The sequence below is a fragment of the Lepidochelys kempii genome, chromosome 1 (assembly GCF_965140265.1).
Source record: "Lepidochelys kempii isolate rLepKem1 chromosome 1, rLepKem1.hap2, whole genome shotgun sequence".
Classification (NCBI taxonomy): Eukaryota; Metazoa; Chordata; order Testudines; family Cheloniidae; genus Lepidochelys; species Lepidochelys kempii.
Window position 1 is genome coordinate 349,711,392 of NC_133256.1, and position 23,794 is coordinate 349,735,185.

A 23,794-nucleotide genomic window follows, 5' to 3' on the forward strand; every position below is an offset into this window, starting at 1 on the left:
CAGTACCTTGCTAGGTATTTCTGGGAGATGGAAAGGTCAGGTGCCATTTCCTGGTGATTTGGGGAATGTTTAGGGCCTAGCATCTACAAAGAATTCGTGGAAGTGTAGTGATAGACTCCAGGAGCTCAAACTGTTCAGCTTAACACAGAGAAGGTTCAGGGGTGACTTCACAGTCTGTAAGTACCTACCTGGGGACAAGTATTTGATAACGGGCTCTTCAGTCTTGGAGAGGAAGGTCTAACACAATCCAATGTCTGGGAGTTGAAGCTAGACGAATTCAGACTGGCAATAAGGTGACAGTTTTGAACAGTGAGAGTCATTAACCGTTGGAACAATTCACCAAGGGTTGTGGTGGATTCTGTATCACTGGCAATTTCTAAGTGAAGTCTGGATGATGATCTAACAGTTCTGCTCTAGGAATCCTTGTGGGCAGGTCTCTGGCCTGGACTATACAGGGGGTCAGATGAGATGATCACAATGGTCCCTTCTGGCTTTGGAATTTGAATGTATAAGTGTGAACTAGGGGAAGGGGTTAACATATACTCCAAGGCACTTATCCATGGTCCCCATCTCTGCGGTGTCTGAGCACCTTGCAATCATCTGTATTGTTATCCTCATGCCTAAGCTGTAGTCTTGGGTGCTCTTCTGACTGCAGGGCGATCAGGAAGGTTTAAGTAACTAAACGGTTTCGGTTTTACTCCTAGATGCTCCAGGGGATGGAAAATTGGTTTAACTATGGATAAACACCCCGTGGCAGTGCCTGGGCCAAGCTCCATTGTTTAGACCTAGCCAGTGCTCAGACACATCTACGGGTGCAGATCTAGCTTTAAAAGAGGAGAAATGTTCGTTTGCAAAGGTCCCCCAGCTTCTCACAAGCCCAAACACTCAACCCAGTCGCCCCTGCTCAGCCCTGCAGCCTGGAAGCAGAGGTTCCGCAGCTTGGCTAAGTCAGTCATTTCCAACTGAGAGGTTTTTCGCCTTATCTTATCTGCTTGAGCATCCCAGTTGGTGATCTCTGCAGAGCTAGAACACAAGTGGTTCTCCAAGGCCTGCAGGGCCAGACCATACAGGGCTGTAGAGACCAGTGCTGGGGCTGATGTTGCACTCAGAAATGAAGGGGAACTCAGTGCAGTCTCTGGAACCAGAATGTGCCATTCTCCTGTGGATTGAGCAGCCACCCTCCACACTGGCTGAGGTAGAGTTGCCTCCCACAAGCACTGTCAAGCTTTATCGAGAACCCGGTCCCATCCCTGTGTCTGGGCTAGGCCTGCTTTAGGGGTGTGAAGGCAGGTCAGGCAGCAGGTGCCCAGTAGGCCAGAGTCTTTACTCCCTGCAGCTGTCCAATATGGAGCAGGCTCCTGACGAGCCGGATGCAGGCTGTTGTCCTTGGGAATGGTGATTGTGCAAACCAGGTTTCTGTGAGGCCTGCTGGCTGGAGCCAGCTGAGGGTCTGGTGCTGGCTTGTGGGAGGCTGTGGGTAGGGGAGACTCTTCCATGCAGCTGTCACCAGAGCCGGTTACAAATGGCTCTGTGAGTAAGGGGAGCGAGACTGTTTGCCCAGTTGTCTTGGAGCCTGTGCTTGGTGGCCCATGGTAACGCAGGAGTGAAATGAACGTGGTGCTAGTCTGAGACGACCACTCCTCTCACTGTAGGGGGATGCTATATTCCCTGAGAACGTCTCACCCCATTGTGGGGCTCGGGTTTAGCTGAACCCCAAGCCGTCACTGGGCAGGTGTGTTTTCCATTCTTATCCTGGTGGTAGAGAGGACTTGTTTACACCTGGCTTTTCTCCCTAAGGTAGTTTCACAATTCCATGTGAACCAGGACATATATTTCTCCCAGTGTTCTTTCCTAAGCCACACGCTAGCAACTGGGAGTGAACGCTCCACTCCCTGGATGTCAGGCGAGCGTTAGTCTTTTACATTGAAAGAACGAAGCTGTTTCAGAAATCTACACAACTCTTCATTGCAATTGTAGAAGGGATGAAGGGGCTTCCAGTGTTGTCCCAAAGAATCCCTGCATCAGGGCATGCTACAACCTGGCAAAAATTCCAGCCCGTGCACTGATGGCACGCTCTTCGGTGGTGTTCCTGGAGCAAGTTCCCATTCAAGACATCTGCAGGGCAGCGACGTGGTCGTTGATCCACGCCTTTACAACCCACTATGCCATTGCGCAGCAGGCCAGAGATGATGCTGCAGTGTGCGACCCGCTGAGCTCCGACCCCCTCCTCCTAGAAGATACTTGGGAGTCACATGAGCAAGCACTCGAAGGAAACGCAGTTACCAACCTTTCAGAACTGCTCTTTGAGATGTGTTGCTCATGTTGATTACAAGTAGGGGTGTGAATACTGTGTGCAGTCGTCGGAAGGTTTCCCCCTAGCGGTACCTGTCGGGTCAGCTGTAGAGCCCCATGGAGCCATGCCTTCATGGCAGTGTATATAGGTCCCTGTGGACTTGCCACCTCCTCAGTTCCTCCTTGTCAGAGGACTCCTACAGGGGGTTAGGCGGGTGGGTCTTGGAAGGGGCATGAGCAACACATCTTGAACATCAGTTACAAGGGGTAGGTAACAATTTTTTCCCCTGCTGCATCCTAAAGCCATAGTGCTCTCTGAGGTACCACCCACATGCAGCTAGAACCAGATCTCCTCCGCCCCCCAACTCTGATAGTATCTGCTGCGCCGTGGGGAAGCAGCTCCTTTCTGCAAGCTTGAGATTCCTCTGCTCACCTTAAAATGGCCGTTTGCTCCCCATGTCCCACCCAAGGAGGGCATGAGCCACGCTAGAGCCTGTGGGTGCCACTATAATGCAGTCAAGATGGACCCCATCATGCTGGGAGCTCTGTGGTGTAAGACCTAGGCTAACTGGTAAAAGGTGGGCGTGGGGGGTAGGCCTGTGGTATGCTGCCTCTGGAAGCACCTATAGCCACTGTTCATAAATCTTTGATGCTTTCTGTTGTCCCACCCCACAGGGCTGTTTCCCCCTTCCAGAGGGTCGATTCCCCAGCCCAGGTGGGGTCTAAGAAGTGCCATATGCCCTCGCGCTGCCTGTCCCTCTGCTAATACCCCTTGTTTGCTTGTTTTTCTTAGGGCAGTGGTGGACTGGGTATGGTGGTTTGAATGATTCTTCGCATACACGATAACCCAGCTCACTTGGCTGATGGTGATTGTGGCTGAAGTTCCCTTTATTTTCTAGAGGGGAAAGTTAATTAAAAAGGGATTGTAACCTGGAGAGCAGCGGCTTTCATTAGGTGCAATTGAAGTGTAAAGACAAATGGTCTGAAAGTGCACAACTTGTAGAGCGAGTAGCCGAGGGCTGCAGTATTTACCTGCATTGCTCGCAGGCCAGAAAGCAAGCTGGATCACTGTACTGCCAGCTCAGGAGAGAGGCACCGCTGGAGACACTGGCCCATTGGCGGCTCATGCTGGCTGGAGAGAAGGGTGTCTTTAGGCAGCTTGGGAAGTGAAAGCATTTTCTATTTAAAACTCTCTCTGTCATAGGTTACAATCCTTCGTGGCAGATATTGGCTGTTAGTTTGCTGAAAATAGACTTTAATTGGCTACTGTACAGTGTAATTTTAATTTGACAAGAGAGCCATAATTCAATCAGCCTATTAGGTATTTAAAGTTGTATGCGTGTTTGAGGAAGGAGGGGGTGGGCGAACTCCTGAGTCCTGGCACTTAATGCCTCTCTGCAGAGACTGGTAAGAGACTGTCTGTGGCTCTGGGTTACACGACTGCTTTTTTAGAGCCTTAGGCAGCTTTGGCCTCGACCCACATTCAAGATGTTCCATGTTCATTTTAAATAAAAAGCCCACTTGTTTTTCTGGTTCCCAAGCATGGATCCTTCTGCTGGCCTGCCAGGAAACAATACATCGCTATTGATTTCTCGTTTACAGTTCTCTGTCTCTGCTTCCCTGGAGGGAGGCTGTAAGAATTTCCACCCCCAACTATCTATATGAAATAAACCTATTGACCCTTCCAGCTAATGAAATATTTTACCCCTCCCACTGTGCACCTTAAATTAAATGTAGCTTTTATTTTTTTTTGTAGTGTGTAACTGCTTTTCTCCTTTTCAGGTGGGGGAAAGCCCCTATGCAAGTGTATGGGAAGCAAATTGGTGTGTGCGGATTATGTAACGTCCTTCATCCGAGCCTTGCGAGATAACGGGGCTGTTTGTGATGGTACCCCTTTACATTTTAATATCTAGAGCTACGGGTAGAATTCCCACGAGGCTGCAAGCCAGATGTGTCCGCTGTTACAGAAATGAAGTCTGACAGCTGTTGCCTAACCTCTCCAATTTTCCCTCCTCTCCTTCAGCCTTTTCAGAGCTCTGAAGCTTTATTAGAGATGAACAATCTTTACCCAAAGGGGACAGGGGCTATCTGTGAGTGACACAGCCGTGGCCCAATAGTATCATATGGAGTGCCGACAGATGTTAGGAGCAGCATTCAGCAGTTCTGAGTTCCTCCTCATGGAAGCTGTGTGACTAGGCGAAGAGCGTGGTGGTGGTGGGTATAGTCCAAGGGCTGCACCCTTTGACTTGTTTATAGTTCCCTTGGCTCTTACCCAAAACACAAGAGGCCTCCAGAATCACCCTCTGCTTGGGGACTTGGTTCTCTGCACCGCCCCCACCCCAAGAGATAGGGTTATAGGACAAAGGGAGGGGGCACATGAGTACTGTTTATGCAGTGGAGGTAATTTACATTGCTACTGTCCATGAAGTTCCTTTTCACTTCTGGCCTCATTTTGTTTGGCCTGTGACCTGCAGTAAATCCATGTGCAGCAAATAGAGCCAGTGCCTAGCAGCTCCTTTGATGGGGATGTAATAAAATGGCCTGAGCTGTTGGCTGTCTCTTGCTCGTTTAGTTCTTTGTTTTAAATAACGTATCTGGACCTCAGTAACTGATTTGGAAGGTCGCATGGTTCAGGATGGATGCTGGGATTTGGATAAATATCTGTTGTTGTCTTGGCTTGCCTGACATCTTATCAGAGATGGACACCAATATGATGCCTGAAACACCATCCCAAGGCCAGGACAAGTTGCTGACCTTGAAGATGTCATGTCCCCAAGGCTTGGTATGTTGGAGAAGTAGGAGGGGAGATGAGGAAGGCTGCGACATAACCTTCAGAGAGCTGGAATGTCAGGGTGGCTTTCAGGGAAGCTATTGCCATTCAAGCTCTTGGGCTAAAATGTAATTTAAAAAAGCAATATCTTTACGTGTGAATATAATTGCAAGATGTTTGATAGTCATAGAATTTTGTTAGCATCCTTGCTGTTATATTGATTTTTAATGTTTATTTGCAGAACCTCAAATGTGTGTCCAAATTCTTGAACGGCTTCCCAGAATGATCCACTGTGCGTTTCCCTCTGATATGAAATATCATTTTTACAGGCTAGCAAAGCGGTATTTAATGGCGGCTGACAGGATAGTGTTTAAGGGCAATATGTACTGGACACTTAAATGTTTCTATTATCTGACTCTTGGCACAGATCATTGAGTTTTAGTTGTTCTGGACGTTACAAAAGACTTGTGTGTGTTTTTTTTTTAAGAGACATCCTGCAAAGGCTGGGCGGTTAGGTCCCAGGATTCCTTTCTTTATTCTACCTTCTGCTCCTATGCGTGCTAATTGGACTTTTCTGTCTCATCTCGTGAAACTCTTCAGAGATCAGCATTGGACTGACATCTGGAAGGAAGCTCTCTGGACGCTGTGTTAGACTGTTATTGATTCTGATGAATACATGACTCCTTCCTCCCTGCACTCAAGGCCAAGCGCAGTGCTGCTTGGCTGGGTGTGGCATGTTGCACCTGTGTAGCTAGGCAATAAGGCAGACCGGGCACCGTGTCCAGGCTTGGCTGTGTATAGCTGCTGAACTGTGATCCGAGCATAAATTGAATGGAGGTGTGCATGGCTTTGGAGATAATTTCCTTTTAAGGCAAAGGTTTGAATTGTGTCTTTTTCCATAGCGGCAGCAGCTGCTTTTAAGAAAAGACTTTTCAGCATTTCACTTCCAGCTCCAGAGAGGGTTTCCACTTCTCCAGGCAATGAAAATGTTTTTAAGAACCATAACTCAATCGCTAATCACATGCCAAGAATGATAGTTTGCCCCACCAAACAGTAGCTCAATGGAAAGTTTGCCCAAATCCCTTTCTTAGCTTGGGCAGAGACTTTAGAGTGCAAGGGTGCCAGCAATCGCAGTCAAGGATCAGGGCCCTATTGTGATGTGCCACTGTACAGATGAGTAATAAAACAGCTGCGTGGCGGGGTTTGTGTCTTGGAGTAGTGACCCCCTGGGAGCGTATCTTGTCCTGCCACCTGCTGTAGTTGCCTGCAAAGTGGATTAAGGCTGCTGTGATCTCCCTGCTTGCATGTTTCTTAACTTAGCAAGGGTTATTTATTTGATAACTAATGGAGGAGAGGCTTTATCTGATCACTTCTCTGTTCACCTTAATTGACACTGGCATCTTGGAGCCCCAGGCTGTGCTGACGCTGGCCTGGGTGGGAGGCTTAGGGCATCCGTTTCCGCTTAACATCTACACAAGATCACACTGCTTTTTTTTCATCCTCCTCCTCAAACCTTGTGCTCAGTGGGATGTAGACTGTAACCGCCTGTGTCAGACTAACACTTCAATAAGCAATACGTTTGAAGTTGGTTCATGAGGATTAATTAGTGTTTGTGGGGAGCAGTCAAGGGTTGAAGTGATATTTACCTCGACACTTTAAACTCTGAACTTGTTTGTTTCATAAAGACCCTCAGACAATCAGTTCCTTTCAGACTTGATTGCAAGCTCGTTTCTGAGGAAGACCGTTAAAAATCAGTTTAGCTTAGGTTTCAGAGTAACAGCCGTGTTAGTCTGTATTCGCAAAAAGAAAAGGTTTCAGAGTAACAGCCGTGTTAGTCTGTATTCGCAAAAAGAAAAGGAGGACTTGTGGCACCTTAGAGACTAACCAATTTATTAGAGCATAAGCTTTCGTGAGCTACAGCTCACTTCCTCAGATGCATATCGTGGAAACTGCAGCAGGCTTTATATATACACAGAGAATATGAAACAATACCTATTCCCACCCCACTGTCCTGCTGGTAATAGCTTATCTAAAGTGATTTCCAGCACAAATCCAGGTTTTCTCACCCTCCACCCCCCCCCACAAATTCACTCTCCTGCTGGTGATAGCCTATCCAAAGTGACAACTCTTTACACAATGTGCATGACAATCAAGCTGGGCTATTTCCTGCATAAATCCAGGTTCTCACATCCCCCCCCCCACCCCCATACACACACAAACTCACTCTCCTGCTGGTAATAGCTCATCCAAACTGACCACTCTTCAAGTTAAAATCCAAGTTAAACCAGAACATCTGGGGGGGGGGGGGGTAGGAAAAAACAAGAGGAAACAGGCTACCTTGCATAATGACTTAGCCACTCCAAGTCTCTATTTAAGCCTACGTTCCAAATGTGTATTCCCACACAGGAGTTGGTGCCTACAATAACGCCCTCGGAGGTGAAGGAAAATACCCAGCTCTGTGCTGGGATGAAGGCAGGGTTCTAAATGGGAGACTCAGGTCCATGAAGGCGTATAGATGGTGACTGGTAGGAAGGATGCTACCGTGAATAGGCACCGGCCAGAGATTCAGGAGACTGTTCAATTCCTGGCTTAGCCTCATTTCCTCTGTGGTGAGGGGCAAGTCATTTGAATCTACCCTGTACCCCTCTTCCTCTCTGTAAAACAGGGATGCCACTTCCCTACATCTCAGGCTAAAGTGAGGTGCAGAGGTGATTTGACGAGGGACGTGTAAGTATCCGAGTGGCGACAGATAAATACCTAGGAAGACTCTGCAGGTAAGTGAAAGGGGAATCGATTACATGTGGAAACATACAGTAGTTGAAAAAAGAGTCTGATCACATCTGTACAGAAACGGTCACTGATGTGGCATCTTAAACAGTTTATTATGGTGAAGTGGAAAGTTTCAGCTGCAGCAGTGGGAGGGGTTGGTGACATGCTCTGTGCTTCCTGTACCTATACAGTCCTGCAGGGCAGCAGCCAGCAAAAAAAGGAACTTATTTAGCTTTGGTTTTGAGTGGGGATGATCTCTGATACAGCCACGTGATCTTCCGGTGGGCTTGGTGCAATAAACTACAGAGGTGTGTCAGCGTTAATTCTGTGCTGCATGTTTTGAGAGCCTCTTGAGGAGCTGCAGGGTCTCATGCAGCGCGGGCTGCTATGAAATTACAAATGGTCTCCATGCGCTTAAAGGTCTGATGTGAAGCCCCAAAGCTGAGCAAGTCCATGAAATACAGGACCGGCACCTCTGGAGGCTCTGAAAAGGGTTACCTTGCTGTGGTAACGTGCAGACTCTTGATCTGGTGCCTCTGATAGAGTGTAGCCTCTGATCTCATGTCTAGGCATGATAGGTTAGAAGGGTTTTTGAGAGTTGGCTGAATGCTTACGAGATGCTCAGCCCTGTACAGCGCTGGTGCAAAGACCCTGCCTCAAGGAGTTTGCAATCTATGCACTAGACTCCAGTCTCCTGACTCTCTGTCCACTGGACCATGCTGCCTTGTGATGTGACACTGTCACTAATGTCTGCTTGTGGCAAAATGTCATGTAATCGCTTTTCTTACCCTTCTCTTCCCCCCAAATTCCATGGGGACATTTCATCCGCAGAAAAAATTTGAAATGGGGAGTTGGAAACCCATTGGGATTAACTGAAAAGCAGGGGCAACCTGGCTATAAAATGTTCAGGGCAGGGTCTGCTGTAGTGTGTGGTGCATGCCGAGGCCACGGTATACATTAAAAAAATAAATATTTGGCACCAAGGAGCTATCAGTAAATGGGTTTGTGTTTCCTTTTCCGTTTGGCCATATCTGGGGCCGTGTGCAGGGCAACGGGATCCTGTGGAAACAATCAGTGCATGTGTTCCCAAAAGTGGATTTCTGGGACAGTCCGCTGTGCCTAGGTGTGAAAGTGCCAATCTCCTGACCTCCGCCTCCCAGTTCTCAATAACTGCCAGCAGCCTTGCTGTGGTGTTATGCAGACTGAACATGGGGAACAGCTCCTAAAATTAGACAGAATCTCTCAGCTTCTCAGTAGTGACCTCCACCCTCTTGCTAGCAGGACAATCAATGTTAAATCCTTGCCGTCCTGTTTTGACTGTGTGGGTGGAAAGGGAAAGCGAGGGGCGAAGCGGCTCTGAAATTGCAATGCAAGCAGTGTACTGTATCAGAAGGATGTCTGGGCTATTTGTTCCATTGACTTCATTTGCTGGCTCTGCCCAAAGTTTCAGCGAGGTGATGGATGTTGCTTTAATCCACTGATTTATGGTGCTGGACTATGACATAAAAGTTAGTCATCTCTGCTCCGCAGGGTTAAAACGAGAGTGCCCCTGGAATGCCACCATGGGAAGAGGTGAATTGAGTGCATTTTTAAATACAGCCTGAAAGTCCCTTGGATTTAGAGGATAAAATATATGCCACTGGTAGCCTGATTTAGACCTTGGAGCACCGAGGCTGGCAAGGCGGGTAAGCAGCATCTGAGAGAAGACTTCATGCCTTGCAACAGCATAATTCAGATTCATTCTGAAGCGCTGCAGGATTTATCGCGTGGCTTGACTAAAGATCTGGCAAGGGCTGGACATTTTTTTGGCACCAGCTAAATAATAGAGATGCTTACATCCTCGCAGCTCCCTTTCCACCTCTGAGGAGAGGGAGGACCGTGTGCATAATGTATTGTCCCCTCATGCAAAAGGGTTTACCCTGTGAAATGGGCTGCCTGCGTTGCTTGCAGTGCATGAGACAGGGAGCGAGTCGGATTTTCATATTGCCTCCAGAGCTGTGGGGAATGTGGCAGTGCACTGCACTGGAAGGCTTTCGTCTGGCTAGTAGCCTGAATTTCAAATAATGCAAATGTCTGATCTGAATATATCAACTGCGTTTAGCCTGGGGACGGCGGGGAAGGTCCCTCTCCATTGCTAGAAAACTTTTTTGGGGCCAGCTAGTTAGTTATGAAATTGCAGGTTTAGATCCAGTTGACCAGACTCAAACTCCGGAAGGGAATGGAGTAGCATGTGCCATTCTCTTGGAGACTCCTACAGTCTCACTGTTCTCCATTCAGAGGAGCCTGCGTTCAGATCTCCATTAGTTCTGGTTTCATATTTGGAAATTGTCTCTCTTGAAAGCAGGAGTTTTCCCTTTGTGCAAAAGATTTGTGTTTATGCCTGAGCTTGAAAGGGGTTGGAGTGGTAAAGTGAGGTTTCTGTCTGGCAACACTAATTATTTTTCTCCTTCTTGCTTTCATTTGCTTATTTGAGCTGCACATTAAGTGTCTTTCATTCAGCAAGTTGCGTGTCAGTTTAATATCTATATCGATAAGCCATTCCAGAACAAAGGACTCTGCAGCCCTCCCATCTTCCTTGAAGACGCTTTTTACCCTCCCTGTTTTTGTGTCTGGTTTCATGTGGTGTCAGAAAGTGGCTGTTGCTTTCTTATTTTAAAAGCATCTGAAAGAGGGAGCCATTTCTTTCACTAGGTAATGTGAAGTGCCAATTGTTTGTCCTAGATTCTCTTGTCCTGGCATTTAGAGGTGGCATCAGATACACTGCTTGAGTAAGAAGCAAGAGCCAGTTTCCTGGCATAGAGATTTGTAGTAGATTTAGTTGATTTAGCAAAAAGATACCTTGCATGCTGGCAGTCATTGGTTTTAACCATGGCCCACTGATCTGGATGGGATTGGCTTCCTCAGTCTCCTGCTCTTCAGTTTAATAGGAATGGAGAGTGGGGAAAAGGGCAAGGCAAGTCCCAGTGAATGAGTAAATGCTCAAAAACGTTGACAAACTAACCAGCGGGAGCTATGGAACTAATCCATATCGTCCCCCCAGCCATCATGTCCTTGAGTGCCCAGTGTCTGGGAGTGCAGAGGTAGCAGTGTCCCATTGGGGTTTGGGGTGCTGGCTTTTCTAAGTATATCTGTAGGCATCGCAGTTGTGGTCCTAACTCCCAGCTCCTTTTCTCATCTTGCCCAAAGTAGCCCCAGGCCTTGGGCATGGGCAGAAATTCTGAATGAGATGTGAGCTGGGAGGTGGGGAGGGAGAGGCATGGAGGGCGCAGCGTGCCTAGGAAATAATAAGCCATATCAAAGGCTCATTCATTATGGAAAAACGTGGAATGAAATTGCTGTTGCGTCTTTGTTCACTCTCTCTCCCATCTGATTCATTTCCTTCATTTCCTGCTGCTCTTGCCTTATCTCATTCTTTTCAATTTATTCTTCCCTTAGATTCCCTCGCTTTGGCAGCAAAGAGGCGCTTTTCAGCATCCTCTGGGTTTGCGCTCTGGCCCCTGCCCCTTTCAAACACTGGACAAGTTCATTCTATTCCTGATTTCCGTGTTGGGTCTTCATTACTAGATCTGTAAAAGCGGCAGAGAGTCCTGTGGCCTGACGAAGTGGGTATTCACCCACGAAAGCTTATGGTCCAATACATCTGTTAGTCTATAAGGTGCCACAGGACTCTTTGCCGCTTTTACAGATTCTGACTAACACGGCTACTCCTCTGATTACGAGATGTGTGTATTGCAGCAGTGTCTAGAGCCTCCAGTCCAGGACTGGGCCCTAATGTGCTATACACAGAGAGCATGTACTGAGCACTTGGAGTTATTTCTAGGGGTGTGTGGCTTCAGCCCAACCAAATGAGTTCAATCCTTCACGTTTTACCTGATAACCCCTTCTACCTGGGTGCCTGCTTGCTGTGGACATGGATTTGTTGTCTCCCTTAGCTGAGTTTTGCACTCCCTTTGTGGCATAAAGCAGCCAAAGCAAAGCTCTTGGTTTGTTACCCTGTGGTCAGGTCACTCCTGCTCCAAGCCTGGGTGATCTGTACCCTGCTGCATGTTGCAAGACATTCACCTAATGGTGTGACTCACTGTGCCGTTCTTCTCCCCTTCCATAGCTGATCGATGGCATTGCCTGGGGTCCTCAGAGAAATCCTCGTCCCGGCTGTGTTAGAATGGCTTCACACTACGGGTTGATGTCCTCCCACTCGGAACAGGACGTGGGAGGTGTCTACCCTATGACTGTCCTCCATCACTATTGGCCAAAACACCTCCATCCCACAGGGATGAGGGAGAAGGCAGTTGGCTGTATTGGCTATGTGCCCAGCCTCTCTAGGCATGTCTCTGAAGAGGAGCAGGTTTCTGCCCTCAGGCTGGCAGCCTGTGATTGCTGCCACCACCTTGCTCCGTGCTTGTTCCTAGGACCTGTGCTGCTTTGTGTCAGTCACAGATGGAGGCAGTCACGCCCAGCTCATCCCTCCAGGAGCTGCAGCATGTTCACCGGACTCTGCCCGTGTTTCAGTGCCCCAGGGGATGAGGCCTGTGCCATTGCTCTGCAGGCACAGTGGCCATCTGCATTCCCCCGTTGCAGACACTGGTGCTAGCAAGAGGAGTGCTTGGTTGAAGACCTGGCTATGGCTCAGCTTGGGCAAGGTGGCAGGGATGCCAGCAGGAAGAGGGGAGTGCTTGGAAAAGCTAGCCAGGCTCTCAGTAGCTCCCAGCATCTGCCCTCCAATGATCAGACTATGGCAGGTGTTGGACTGTTGCCAGGCAGACATGGCCAGTCAAACCCCAGCTGGTCTGATGTGCTGGAGTTTCCTTTGTGAGCAGGGTTCACTGCTGAGAATGCATCGCATCAGTGCTCTGTGCATTAAATGGACTGACCTGCCCATTCGGGGGCCAACACCATGTCCTTCTGAGTCCCCTGCGATTGTCGGGGTTTCTCTTCTATAACCAGGGTTTGAAAGTCTGGGGGCTGGAGGCCCAGGCCTTTCTGCACTTGGTCCTTGCCTGTGGAACAGTCTGTCAGATGCAAAACTTCCCTGCTGGTCGAAGCTGAGAAGAAAGTAGGGTGTGGTAGGGAAGTAGAGAACCGCTAAGTGTCATAAGATCCTGAACCTCATGAGAATTGGAACAGAATCTACTTCTGCTACTGTTCTTAATTTACTGCTTGTCAGCGCTGCGGCTCAGCAGCAGTTGATGCTCCCTAGGTGCCTAGCTGAGCGCTCTCCTCTTCTGTCTTCCTAAATCAGTCCGTCCTTCCACTTCATCACTTCCGCTCTGCGTCCCCTTCACTTTGTCTCTGGTGGTATTTGAGCACCAGGTTTGAGTGCCAACGGGACTGAGGTGTCTCTAGCTGGGATCAGTGTTCCGGACAGTCTCATCAGCCTTCTCTAAGGCAGAATGAGCGTGCCACCTCCAGTGATTTCTGTGCAAGAATTCTAACCAGTGTGCTGGCTCAAATTTTGTTTGTACTCCACAGTTAAAATTCTCAGCATGTTGGGGTTGGGAGGTGGCTGGCAGGAGTCTCGCTTCTTGAAGTCTTATCTCTGCGATGGAGCATTCTTTGCTCCTAGCAGAGTAGCTTGTTTTTCCCCCAGTAATACTGACTGTTTTCCTGTGGCGTTAGGTCCTTAAAGGACAGTGCTGCTGCTTTTTGCTATAGCTGCAAAATTCTTGTAGAGAGAGAGAGCACCACATGGCTTGCTACTCATAATGGCTTTTGAGTCTTGTGAGTCTTCAAACACTTCAGTTGCTGCTGAAATCCATACAGTTAAAAGCTAATGTTTGGTTCCTTTTGTTGCTAATAGTATCCTTGCAAGCAATGGCAAATGCTTTTTGAAATGGTCCGTCTGTGATTGAAGGTGTAATTGAGTAGAAGAGTAGTCTCTAAAGAGAACCCCTTCTTACAGGTTGATCATGAAAATGGTGGTTTAATTTTTTGTGAGTTTTTGCAGAATGGAATCGAAGGCTGTGAGCTAGAGATAACGGGCAGAGTTCCTGCAAGGATGTGAAGTGCCTACATTTGCTTTGGTTTTTTTTTTTTTTTTTTTTTTTTTTTTTTGTGCTACAGTGGAACTGTTCAAATATTGGCAAGTGACCAGCAAATATTTGTAACCATGACTGTGCAGTGAACCAGTAAGTCTGTCAAAAAGCACTGTAGTGGATACCATGAGTGAGTGAGATGCACCAGAGAAGGTGGAATCTGCTTGTGCAGCCACTGTCTCCTGGCCCAGGGAGCTGGGCTCGACTCCTGGTGGGAATGTGCATAAAAATTGCTGCTCAGAGCTGCTGCTATTGGGAGGGTTTTTCTAGCTGCCTGCACTTGCCTGGCAACTCAGTCTGGTCTTGCCAGCTCAGCATGGCTTGTTCTTGGGAGAGCTCCAACGAGAGCCAGCGGAAGTGATGGTGGAGCTTCAGTAATTGGCCCTCTGAGTCAGTACTGAACGGACTCCCCGAATCATGCTGGGGCGTGCTCCTCTGCCGCAGGAATGAGCTTATGGGTGAGACATGAGCCAGAGTTCTTGGCCTCCTGTGACTCTTCCTTCAACACACCAACCCTTGGGCATGGGGTCAGAACCAATTCTGGCTTGGGTAAATCAGCTGTTCTACATCCCTCTTGCAGCTGTACACTGGGCACAGTGTCCAAAAGTGTGCGGCAATGATGTGTGATACCTAAGGGTAGGAAGTGAATAGCTGCTGCATTCCACCTCAGAGGTGGCTGCATTTCCACAGGCTGCAAAATGATCCCAGTTTTGGTATTGTTCTGTGAGGTGCTTTGATAGAGCTCTATAAATGCAAATGTGACCTTTGTGTTGATATCTTGCATCACCCAGCCAGATGATGTGGCCAGCAGTTCTGAATAGCTGTTGCCATGGGTTCCAGTGTTTAAAAGATCACCTCAGCTACCAAGCCTTGCCAGTCAGTTGGGTGCTCATTGCATCCAGTCCAAGCCCCTTTCCTCAGATCTGTGGCCTTGCTGGGAGGAAACTGCTTTATCTCAAGACCTGCCCTGCTCCTTCCTTCCTTCCTTTCTTCTATGGCCCTGGGGCTGGAAGGAAGTGACACTAGCTAGCAGTCCCCTGCCATTCTCCCACCCCATATTGTGAGATAGGAAGCCATGTTGTCATGAGACTACACAACTGTGGTTTCTGGTGCAGTCTTCACTTTCTACTTAACCGTATAATCCATGTGCCTTTGTTAGGGGGAACTCTGCATGGCCACACGATCAGCTCTTGGGAACCTCGGCTGTGGCCTACCCCTTCCTGTAAGAGGAAGAACATAACATAAGAATGGCTGCACTGTGTCAGACCAATGGTCCATCTAGCTCTGTATCCTGTCTTCTGTCAGTGGCTAGTGCCAGATGCTTCAGACGAAGTGAACAGAAGAGGGCAATTGATTGAGTGATCCATCCCCTGCTGTAAAGTCCCAGCATCTGGCAGTCAGAGGCTTTGGGGTACCCAGAGCATGGGATTGCATCCCTGACCATCCTGGCTAATAGCCATTGCTGGACCTATTCTCCATGAACTTATCTAATTCTTTTTGAACCCAGTTACACTTTTGGCCTTCACAACATCCCCTGGCTATGAGTTCCACAGGTTGACTGTTGTGTGAAGAAATACTTCCTTCTGTTTGTTTTAAACCTGCTGCCTATTAATTTCATTGAGTGACTCTTGGTTTGTTTGTGTGAAGGGGTAAATAACACTTCCTTACACGTTCTCTAAGCCGTTCCTTCTATTCTATCCCCTCTCAGTTGTCTCTTTTCTAAGATGAACATTCCTAATCTTTTTACTCTCTCCTCATGTGGAAGCTGTTACATGCCGCTAATCAGATTTGTTTCCCTGCTCTGTACTTTTTCCAATTCTAATATAGCTTTTTTTTGAGCTGGGGTGACCAGAACTGCATGCAGTATTTGAGGTATGGTGTACCATGGATTTGTGTAGTTGTGGTATTTGTCTTATCTATCCCTTTCCTAATGGTTCCTAACGTTCTGTTAGCTTTTTTGACTGCTGCTGCACATTGAATGGATGTTTTCAGAGAACTAGCCATGAAGACTCCAAAATCTTTCTGGAGTGGTAAGAACTAATTTATACAATGAGATGGGTTCTGTATAGTTGGGATTATGTTTTCCAGTATGCATTACTTTGCATTTATCGATATTGAATTTCATCTGCCCTTTTGTTGCCCAGTCACCCATGTTACTGAGGTCCCTTTGGAACTCTTTGTAGTCAGCTTTGGACTTAATTATCTTGAATAATTTTGTATCCTCTGCAAACTTTGCCACCTCACTGTTCACCCCTTTCCCAGATCATTTATGAATATGTTGAATAGGACTGGTCCCAGTACAGATCCTTGGGGGACCCCACTATTTACCTCTCTCCACTGTGAAAACAGCATTTATTTCGACTCTGTTTCCTGTCTTTTAACTAGTTACTGATCCATGAGAGGATCTTCCCTCTTATCCCATGACTGCTTACTTTGCTTAAGGGCCTTCTGTGTGGGACCTTGTCAAAAGCTTTCTGAAAGTCCAAGTACACAATATCCACTGGGTCACCCTTGTCCACATATTTGTTGACCCTCCCCTCCCTTTGAGGAATTCTAATAGATTCGTGAGGCATTTTCTTCTTCAAAAGTCGTGTTGACTCTTCCCCATCAAATCATGTTCATCCCTCTGTCTGATAATTCTGTTCAGTTTCAACCAGTTTGCCTGGTAATGAAGTTAGGAGGGGCCTGTCTCTTCTGTTACAGCCTTGAACTTCTGATGGGGCTACTGACCTGAAGGTGGAGTTAGAAACCCATCAAAAGCCTTGGCAGCCCCATGCCCGTGTTCTCTTGGCCAAGTGATGGTGTCTGTGTCAGAAGAGCTGTGCAGGGCAGAGGGCAGTAGCTGTGTTTTGTGGGGGTGTGTCTGCCGCACTGTGCATGTTCGATAGGATGCCTACCTAAGCATTTCCATGCAGCAAGGCCATGCAGCTCACTGCTGGGCAGCGTGTGGAAGATGTTCCAAGCCAGTCAGGGACTGGAAGCCAGCCAGCCAGGGGGAGCCTTGTTCCTGCAATATGTTGCCTTTAGCTCTGGGGGAAGCTCTTGGCAATAGGTCTCTGTGAGAAGGCTGCAGCTTGTATTCGCTCAGAGCTGGTGACATTGGGAGGCATGGGTAAGGAGCAGCAGCTTGCTTCCCCAGCAGAGGGGGCAGGCAGGGAGTAGCTTGGGTTCCAGGGGCATGCGGGCGCCAGTCCACCTAAACAGACCTGTCCTGGCAGGATGAGTGAAGTGAGAGTCTTCTCACATAGGAGCTTGTACTTCAGGGGAAGAACAATAGAACAGTTGAATCTGGGTCACAGTAGATCAGTCCTGGGTTGCTGGGAGTTATGAAATGTCCCTATTTGTAAACATCAGTGTGGCTTTTACTGTAAGACTTTCATGTAAAATAAAGTCCCGGTCTGCCTCTGCAAGTAGCTTCATAAACAAAAAGTACTTGAGCTTGATGTGCCTTGGCATGAACGTCTCTCCCTCAGCTAGTGTCCCCCCCAACCCCCCAGCAGCACCCGCCCCTCGGTGCTGGCATATTTGGGCAGAGGGTGGGAGCATTGCCCAGAAGAGCAGAGGGTCCTGGGGCAGCAGCCATGTGCAGAGCGAGGATGCCTGCAGTTTGCACCAGTCTTGTGCTCAGAATTAGGGTTGGTAAACCACAGCTGATCAAGAGGGAGTGGACTCTTTCTGGAGTTACCCCGTTACCAGGCTGCTTCTGGTGGCTGGAATCACATAAGACTTCTTTAATTTTGGGATGCCCTTTCCTCCCCCAGTCCTCCCGCCCCAGCTGAGGGCTGGTGTGACTGATGTTCTGCCAGTTTGCTGCTGCTCTGAGCATTGGCCCAGGTGAGGACCCGGAGATGCGTGTCCCACATTGGCGCTCCTACTCGGACCCTGCAGCTTGAGGCCTAAATGCGGACACCCCCACGCTGCAGCCCAGCAGGGCCTGTTGGACGCCAGAGTGCAGAGAGATGGGCTAGTCCGGCAATGCAGCACTCTGGTTAGACTTGCTGCAATGTGCCCGTCCTATGGCCTGGACCTGCATATAGTCTGTAGCAATAAAACCACATGAAGGCAAACTGGGCCAATGCTCACAGACTGAAACCCTTTTAGATTCCCCCTAATGGTCCCCCCCCACCTCACAAGAAACTGAGGCTCTACCTACACCACGCCATCCACTCATCCTTCCCTCCCACCCTTCACCAAAGAGGGCCTAGGGGAGCGGGTAATTGTTGTACTGAGACCTTAAGGGAAACCGATTTGGGCTCTGGGGAACCAGTGTGGGGAGTGACTGGTCCAACGCCGTGGTGGAGTCAGGAATAAAATCCAAGAGCTCTGATTCCTAGTTGCCTGCTCCAGCTGCTAGAGACAGTTCCCAGCCTGTATTGGTTACAGGTGACCACCTTGTCTCTGCCCTATGTTCCTAGATAGTTTGTATTAAACTCACTTCTGTAGCCCCTGTTATCATTGTTGTAGGGAGCAATACCCCTCCATGAATCCCAGAGCCCTGGTGCTGCCTTACCTGCCGTGAGTGGAACGCTGGGGGCTGGAACCCAGAGACACAAGTGAGGGTGGCAGATAACAGCAATGGGAGGAGCGGGGTGATTGCACACTTTTACAAGTGAGCTGTGTGCACGACTGGATCGACCAAATAACTCTTCATTTCCTTGACATTTGTTTCACCCTCTGCCTCTGTCTCTGCTTTGGCCTGTTTCTGTCCATGCATTTGGCTTCCTCAGCAGGTGCTAAGCAGTTGTTGAGCCAGCCGTTGAGAGACTCAGATCCTAAATATTTTGCTCCTGGGGTTACATCTTCTGTTGTGTGAGACATTCTCTGGTGTTTAATGTCGATTCCTCGGGCTGCAACAGAAAATCCTTGTTAATGAGCTGGCATCCGCGGTAGATTGCAGTCTTAGGGAGGTCAGAGACCTGCGTCTGAGTTGTATGTTCTAGGATGAAATAGACGGCGTAATAGGGCTTTTCCATCAAGGTGGAGGTTTGCTGTAACTCCAAGCCGTGGGCTGGGAGCAGTGGGCAGGCTCCAAACCGCTCCCATTCGTTTACATTGTCTTAAGCAAGTTTCTGATGCAACCTAGCCACAGTTCTGAGTGTAAGGGGAAGCCTGCAGCAGGGATCAAGTCCTGAGCAGACTGAACCTAAGGAGCTATAATGTCTGTAAAAGGGAGCTGCGTTGGTTTACCCCAGGGGTTCTCAAACTTAATTGCACCGCAACTCCCCCTCTGACAACAAAGTTACTACATGGCATGGGGGGGAGAGGGGAGGAGAAGAGCCTCAAGCCCTATTGCCCCAGGTGGGGGGAGACAGGGCTGTAGCCTGAGCCCCGTCGCCCTGGGTGGGGTGGAACTTGTGCTTCAGCCATGGGTCCCAGCAGGTCTAATGCTGGCCCTGATGAGCCCATTAAAATGGGGTCCTGACCCACAGTTTGAGAACTGCTGGTTCAAAATCCATTAATGTTTCCAGGTGATTCTGGTGCTTGTGGGTAGTATTGGGCCCTCCTATGCACAGCTCTGGTCTTGAGCCCCCTGTAATCCTTCCTCCTGCAGGAATCCCTGGGTGTGATTCTTTAGCCTGTGCTAGGTAGATCAGGAAAGCTTTATTTTTATTTATATTACCATAGCACCTCAGGACCCAGTCATGGACAGGACCCCATTTTGCTAGGGGCTGCCCCACAGAGCTTACAGTTCACCTAAGATGAGGCAATGGATGGATACAGACAGGAGTACAAGGAGACAGTAGTGGTCAGCGTGGCAGACAGTGGTCTCAGTGGCCTGTCAGGTTGTCTGGCCCATCGCTGCCGTATCTGAGCGCTTTACACTCTGTACTGCATTTATCCCCTCCTCACCCCTGTGAGGTAGGGCCACGCTTACCCCGTTTTCCACATGGTCACTGAGGCTCGGGGCACACTGTGACTTGCCTGAGGGGTCCCAGGAAGTCTGGGGTGGAGCAGAGACTGGACCCCTCTTCCTCTGACTAGATGATCATAATGGTCCCTTCTGGCTGTAAAAAGATGACTGGTGACGCCAGTTCCAATGCCAGTGTACCCACCAGCCGGCTTTAAGCTGTGGGTTTAGGAGTGAGATCTCCTCTAGAACTGAGGGCTGTGCACTCTCCCTGACCCCCGCTTCTGGGCCTGTCCATGACTCAGTGTTGGTGGGGTTCTGTCAGTGGAGGTTTTGCCCACTGGGAGCTTAGACGAGTTTGCTGGGTCTCAGCTTGTGGGAGTAGCTCTCACAGCAAAGATTTAGGAAAGTTCATGTACTCGGTCATTCACTCCCTGGACTTCTCCAGGTCCAGCTGCAAGGGGGCATTAATAGTGCCTCCCTCCCATTCGCTGCTTACTAGCCTCGCCAATGTATTTGCCTTCAGATTTCTAGCTTTCCCCTTATTAACGCTCCCGGCTGCCCCTCCCACTCTGACTGCATGGCAGCTATTTCTACTGGAAACTTTTTTTCCTCTTGCTCTTTGAAGGGTCCTTATCACCATAAGATGCTTTAAGCAGCTGGTAGACAGCGGTAACTGGTATGCAGTGAAATGCCCTGCGATTCCTTTTCATTGGTGTCGCATCCCATGAGTGCTATTAATCACTCGCCGATAATGAGCTTGCCTAACGAGCAACTTTTCCACCAGACCCTGTGTGAGCAGAGCACATGCACTGAGCTTGCCAGGTTATCTTAATTAAGGAGCCCTTTTTAGTGTTTTGGTGGGGAGGAGGAAACCAACAAAGGTGCTGTGTGCAAAGGCTTCGTAATGAGAGCCTTCCGATTCCTTCCCCTCCTCCTGTAGGAAATGCCCGGGGTGCTGTGTAATCTGGAGCGGAGACATGCTGGGCTGAAAAGCCGGGGTGCAGTGGGCTCCAGGCTTTCAAATGAGTGAAAATTTGTAAGATTCAATGGGTTCCTGCAATAAAACCCAGCCCCCCACCCTTTTAATCACTGAGCTTCTGTTGAGTTCTCCTGAGAAGTCAGTTGAACCTGCCGTTCCGTTGAGCGGCTGCGCCAAAAGGCAAGTTGCTCTGTGGCTGCTAGTGCTGGAATCCGAGTCTGATGTGGGTGGAGGCCTACGGGTGACTCCTGGTAGCTGCCAGGGTTGATCAGGACTGATGGGGCTTTGGTAGGCTGGGTGCCTCAGATGCTGCCATGGTGCATCGCCATTCATTCCCATTCCAGCCTCTTGCACTGTGCATCGCCACACGGAAGGGCCTCTTGCTGGGTCTCGGAGTGTTGACCAGCAACGGGCACTGCATCTAGGCTGCCTCAGCCTGTGGGTGTGAAATGGGAGGGTCCCGTCTCTGTAGGAGAAGATCTGTTAATGAGGAAGCTACCAGCTACCAACCAGTCATCGAAGGGTGTGGTGGCTAGTCATGTGATCTGCGGGGGTGAGCCCCCAGGGTGAGAGGGGCTCGAATTAGGCAGAATGGGACAAAACTGAGCAAAGGCAAATGGAGGCTGAATATCAAGAATAACCTCCTGATAAGAAGATAAGCCAGGCTGAGGAGCAATCTCTTGGTGGGTGGAGGGGTTTGTGTCTGTTGCCTAGAAAATTTAAAACTAAACTGGCAGAAGTGCTGCTGGGGACAGTCCCATACTGGTTGGAGGGGTGAAGAGGGTGAGGGTAAATTTTGATCCCTCAAATCTATTCTTGGGGCTTGTCTACATGATAAAATTGCCCAGAATAGCTCCCTGTGTAGACACACACTGCTCTGGAATGCCATCACTTTATTCCATAATTACTCCACTTTGGAAGCGCAGTAATTATTCCAGAATGAAGTGACTTATTCCAGAATCACGTGTCCACATGGGGAGCTTATTCTGGAATAGCGCTTGCTCAGTAGCTATTCTGGTCAAATTCACTGTGAGGTCAAGCCTTTATGATCCAGAGAAGCCTGAAGGATGAAATACATGAGAGCCCAAGGGGACAGCCTCTCCCCTGTTTTCCATGTTGCTGTCTGGGTGCGGTCCCTTCTGCTGCTCAGGGCCTCCTGTGCAGTTCACTGATTGGTTGGCTGCACCTTCACTTTTCACTGCTACCAAGCTTATTTGGGTTTTCCTCTTTGTTGCAGGACAAGAACCGGAAGCTGCGCCCACTCTATGACATTCCATACATGTTTGAGGCTCGGGAGTTCCTGCGGAAGAAGCTCATTGGGAAGAAGGTAAGAGACTGGATCAGGATTTAGAAATTGTTGGAGCAACCTGCAGACCAGCTGGCTAGAGTGGCCATCTTGCTGGACCTCCTGGGCCAAGCAGACTCAGACCAAGGAAAACCCAGTTGTTACTGGAAGAAGTGCTGAAAATATGCCTGGTAGCACTCTCCATTACATTGTACGAAGTTGATGCCTCCGTGAGGTGCTGGAGCTGCTGTTCCTGGGAGTGAGAGGGGAACCCAGCCCGTGGCTGTGGTTCGATTTCACAGAAGCTGTCTCCTCCCCTTGTTCTGAGAGCGTCCCAGGGGGAGTTTAGGGAGCAGAATAAAATTCCTGTTCCTCCAGCTGCTTGGCACTACCGTTGTTGGTGCTTTCCCACTCCAGACGCGGCTGCGTGTGCTTAGGGGATGGCGAAGAATCTCAGCCCCATAAGCACTTGGGAGTAAAAGTGCTGGCGAGAGATATGGGAGTGTTTATCCTTTGTTTTAGGGGCAGGAAGAGGGCTTCTTGCCAAAGAAAGGCCCCAGTGCTAAACAGAAGCAAGCAAAGCTCACTTTGGGCTCTAAGGTTCTTTAAAACGCACAGGTGAGGAGCTAGCCTGCTGTTTCTGCGTGGCTGGCTGCATGCTGTGCAGTTTGTTCCTTTCTGTCCTCGGAGTTTTGCTTTCAACCATCTGCTGCAGTGAACACTGAGAGGTCTGGGCTACAGTCCCAGGACACGTCCTTCACATGTTACTGGAGTATACGGGGCTGTATCAGAGGGCTCCACCCCAGCGACTGAATGGGGCTGGGAAGGTGGAAGCTATCCTGGCTTGGTATGACAAGATGCATACTGTGTTAATGTTTCACGACTCAGCGTTCAGCCTAGAGATATTGGTTCTATTTTCAGCCCTGCCACTGACCTGCTGCCTGACCTTCGGCAAGTCAGTTCTCTCTCTGCTTCTGCTTTTCCTCCCCTCTCTGCGTTGCCTGTTTAGATGGTAGTCTGCGGGGCAGGGACTGTTCCTTACTGTGTGTGTGCAGGGCCTAGCACAGTGGGGGCCTGATCCCATGTGGGGGCTCCAAGAACCACCACCAGAGCAAAAACTGAATACCTCTACTCTACCTTATCTCTGTCCCCGCATGGTGTTACGATGATCCAGTCCTCAGTTGGGTTCCTGCGTACTGTTTCTACAGTAACACGTAATGTCCTCCTTCTTCTTCCCCCCCCGTTCCTTGTTTTCCTTGCCTATTTTTCTGAGCTGGTTTAGAGCCATTCTGGGGAATGAAGAGTATAATAGGCACTTTACTACCAATGCACATGTTCAGGTTGCAGTTTTCAAATGCACATAAAATGGTTAAATAAATCAATTTCCTCCATAGCAAGGCAGCTCATTGAGGACTATTTCCATGCCTAATTGCATCTTTCCATTTCAGAGACTTGTTTATATATAAAAAAGCTTTGCAGGGTTGTTGTTTTTTTTAAGTGGGAAAAAGTCTGTTGCTTGCCGCCTTCAGGAAATGACTGTAGGGAATAGACCTAAGGACCCCAGTTCTCTAGGCCAATATCGGACTAAAAGAAGGTTTCATCCAGTAACTGGCATTTGGAAAGGGGTGGTGATAGGGTGTTAAAGGGAATTGTCTAGCAAGATTATCTGTTTGTGGCCTCGTTCCTGCTGTCATAAGGGTGCTGACGGCTTGGTACTCTATCAAGCAAAGGAAGACAGTCCCTGCCCCATGGGGTTTTTCAGGCAGGCTCTATGGGCTGTTGTGTAGACAGTCTCCCCTTGATGCAGCACAGTGGG

General features: G+C 49.0%; 1 protein-coding gene across 1 annotated transcript in view; it reads left to right on the top strand.

Annotated features, from left to right (window-relative positions):
- Positions 1 to 23,794, top strand: part of SND1 (staphylococcal nuclease and tudor domain containing 1) — a 505,775-nt gene that overhangs the window by 141,449 nt on the left and 340,532 nt on the right. Inside the window, exon 11 of the mRNA XM_073329019.1 lies at positions 21,931 to 22,020. Coding sequence (XP_073185120.1) covers positions 21,931 to 22,020 — 90 coding nt within the window. The remainder of the gene's footprint in view (positions 1 to 21,930; positions 22,021 to 23,794) is intronic.